At 39.3% G+C, this 3,639-nt stretch overlaps 1 protein-coding gene across 1 annotated transcript; it reads right to left on the bottom strand.

The window, feature by feature from the left end:
- Positions 1-1,323: 1,323 nt before the first annotated feature.
- LOC110681659 lies at positions 1,324-2,005 on the bottom strand. The gene is made up of 2 exons (XM_021857805.1): positions 1,935-2,005; positions 1,324-1,835 (listed from the first exon to the last, which is right to left on the bottom strand). The coding sequence occupies exons 1-2, from the start codon at positions 1,983-1,985 to the stop codon at positions 1,569-1,571; spliced, it is 318 nt and encodes a 105-aa protein (XP_021713497.1). The 5' UTR covers positions 1,986-2,005; the 3' UTR covers positions 1,324-1,568.
- Positions 2,006-3,639: the final 1,634 nt, after the last annotated feature.

Here is a 3,639-nt window from a genome sequence, read left to right on the forward strand (position 1 = left end):
ATTTTATTTTAAAAAAAAAAAAACACTGCGGAATGGCTTTTCGCATGCCTATATTCTTCAGTTCTGAACTTATAAACTCCTTGCATAACAAAACATCTCATAATTACATAATTCCAATGCCGGAGATGGGGGCCGGGCAGTCGTGCTATTTTGGCGGTTTTATTTTTAGAGTGCCTAACGGTTTAACACTTACAAAAATTGAGAAATAAATAATTTACCTCCTTATTAATCAACTTAACCCATGCATGTGGCCAATCAAAGAAGCTACCTACAGCTTGCCAAAGCTTTGTTATCTCAACCTCCTCTATCGGTACGGGTAGTGGGATGTCTTCGAATCCCGCAACCACTGAATCGATCCCAACCGAGTAATGATGCGGCCCCGCCATAGCACCCGTCGTCGGTTGGGCACTACCATACGCCACCCAACTCAACGTTGTACTATTTGCATGCCCCGGGGCTAGAAGTGCACACTGGGTGTCTTCCTACACAAGTATATATATAAAAAGAAGATAGTTAAATAGGACTTTTACAACAGCATAGATAATATAACAAAATTCATTAAGGTAGAGGGTTACAAATCACTTGTAACTCTAGAAATTCATGCGGTGTTGGATTTTCAAGCTCCCTCGAGTCCGCATGTGTAGGAGTAGGAACCTGCAACAGTACATCAATCATTGCACCTCAAATCTCAATTAACTCAGTATTTTAAAATTTTTAATAACCTAATTGATTTTACTTCAGGTGGCACATCTTCACCACGTATCTCATCTCCTCCATGTCTATCACCTTCTCCTTGTCCTTTTGGTTCAGAACATGAGTTGACAGGGGTACTCGTGAGGAACGGCAAAGTCAGTAAGTTCATCAGCTTCGCCCAAGCATTCAATTCATCAACTAACTCGTTGCGTACTTGTTCCTTAATAGATGCCACCTTGGCATCCAACTCCCCCGTTGAGTTAACACTGGCTCGAGATCTACCCGATTTTGTGTATTCAGGACCCATCACCTTTTGCCATCCAAGCAATGACCCTCCCAAACCTACTACTCGTCCTGGATGGTATGACCTTCCCAAAGCCATGGTGAAAGGGTCATTCTCCACACTTGGTTCAAATTTTCCCTCCACCAGCTCTTGAGTGTGCTCAAGCTATAGCATAAGGAAAAATGAGGTCAGTAAAACAGTTAATGGTTTGTACAGTGATTTAAATGCAAAAAGGACTTAAATTCAACAATTCATAGGTAACTTACAAGCTTATCTGCCAGTTTTTTGGCTTCCGGACCCTTGATGACCCATTTTCCGGTTTCCTTATCAAACGTATGGAGAGAACAAAAGAAATCACCGGCACGAATCACCAATGTAGTGATCGTGGAACTAGAGGGTTCCTTCGATGCCACTAGAAGCAATTTAGGGTATAAACCCGAATCGACCCACTCAGGTCTCTTTTCACCAAAAGTCTTAGGACCCATACGATGGACGTATTCCTTCTTTTCTGCATTATTTTTATTTTGCTCTCGAAGTTCCTACAAAACTAAAAATGTTAGTATCATTGCTACAAAAAGAGTCAAGCTATTATTCAATTGAGATCAGATTTACACAAACTTACAATGGCTTTCTTTTGAGTCTTCATTCTAACGAACTCTTCCCAATAATTTTTTGACACGGTCGGCCATATTTGCCACGGGAGAAGGTAATTCTCATCAGCATTCTTCTTCTTTGAGTTCTTCTTATTCTTGTAGATCCACCCATTAGTCAACTTGGTCTTAAAGCCTCTAAATCTTTCCGCTAATAAAGATTCAAACACCCTTCTCTTCTCGGGATCATTAGGAATAGAAAACAGCCTCTGCAAGAACAAATTAAAACCGATTAATAGTTTCTATTTAGAAACAACCATAAGGTTAAGGTATCTTAAATTGTCTAAATGTGCCAAAAACACACTTACCCTTGTATCATCCCAAAATGTTTGAATCAAACCCGGAGGTACTTGCCGCATTACAAGTGTAATGGAGATTTTCCGCGCACATATGCCAACTTGATTAGCATATTGTCGACGCCATTTGGGCCTGGGTTGGCCGTTGTTGTCATACTCCAAGACCATGGGACCGTCCGGTTTCTTAAAGCTTCTCGTCGGACCCCTTCTTTTTCTTTGAGCCGGTGCCTTTTCCCCCCCTCCACCACCTGTGTTGTTTTGATCTTGTCCTTGGCCATGACTTACAGGAGTCAGGTTCTCACCAACGATCTCACGTGTTGTATTTTCAATAAGCGCTGCACGTTCAGCTGAAATTTCAAAATCGTCAAGCCTACGCTCGAACTCATCTTGAGCCTGATCCTCTGGCTCACCCAAGTCATCCTCCTTATTCACATCATAAGGCTCATCATCATCGTCCTCGTCCTCATCCTCGTACTCATCCTCATACTCATCATCGTCAATGTCCTCTACACAATGAGGATCATGATTGTCCGCCATGAGATATAAGCACCTGTCAAAGCAATCATAAAACAATATTAGTGTATAGTAAAGTATATGCATGATAATTCATACGCAAAACAAAGGAGTTGGGTTAAGTAGAAGCTATTTAAGTCATTTTCACCTACTTATTATGGTCCTATAACCTTGTATATGCATGATAATGAGTACAAAATGGCAATTTCAAACTACAAACATGTTAAATATAATGAATATAGGTTTTTAGAATGAATAAATGTTAGTTCATACACAAAACAAAGGAGTTGGGTTAAGTAGAAGCTATTTAAACCATTTTCACCTACTTATGGTCCTATAACCTTGTATATGCATGATAATGAGTACACTTAGGCAATTTCAAACTACAAACATGTTAAATATATTGAATATAGGTTGTTAGAATGAATAAATGTTAGTTCATACACAAAACAAAATAATTGGGCTAAGTAGAAGCTATTTAAGCCATTTTCACCTACTTATGGTCCTATAACCTTGTATATGCATGATAATGAGTACACTTAGGCAATTTCAAACTACAAATATGTCATTTTCGCCTACTTATGCTCCTATATACATGATAACTAAACTATATTTGCAATGAAACCATTACTAACTTTTAATCAAACTACCTCAATCTGAAATTCCTTCGTTGTGGTATGATCGCATATAACCTGCTTCGTTGTCTATGTCATTTAGTACAATAGGTCTAGGAACAGTGAAAGGTGCTGAATCATCAAACGCATCATATTCTTCCTCATCCTCAACATCTCCAATGCCTAGGATATTTCTTTTGCCAGCTAGCACTATAGACCATTTTGAATCCATTGGGTCAGTTACGTATAACACTTGCTTAGCTTGAGATGCAAGGATAAATGGTTCCACACTATCATTCAAGTGGCCAAGATCTACAAGAGTAAAGTCCTCATATTTGACGTTATGCCTGATATTATCAACCCACTTACACTTGAAAAGAGCAACCGTGAAGTCACAATAATCAAGCTCCTATATTTCTTGAATTCGACCATAGTATGACAACTCTGCATCGACAGGTAATTTATCCTTAGAACTTGCAAACTCCCTTTACGATGCCACAAGAGTTACACCACTATTTTGGGTGGAGGAAGATTTCAAATCACGACCCTCGGTCCAAAAAGTGTACCCATTGATGTCATATCCCTCAAAT

This window comes from Chenopodium quinoa, unplaced genomic scaffold (assembly GCF_001683475.1).
Source record: "Chenopodium quinoa cultivar QQ74 unplaced genomic scaffold, ASM168347v1, whole genome shotgun sequence".
Lineage (NCBI taxonomy): Eukaryota > Viridiplantae > Streptophyta > Magnoliopsida > Caryophyllales > Amaranthaceae > Chenopodium > Chenopodium quinoa.

Coding starts and splice junctions, on each gene's coding strand:
- LOC110681659 (XM_021857805.1), bottom strand. CDS start 1,985: ATGCGGCAAGTACCTCCGGGTTTGATTCAAACATTTTGGGATGATACA. Junction 1,836..1,934: donor CATTTTGGGATGATACAAGG/GTAAGTGTGTTT, acceptor TTGTTCTTGCAG/AGGCTGTTTTCTATTCCTAA.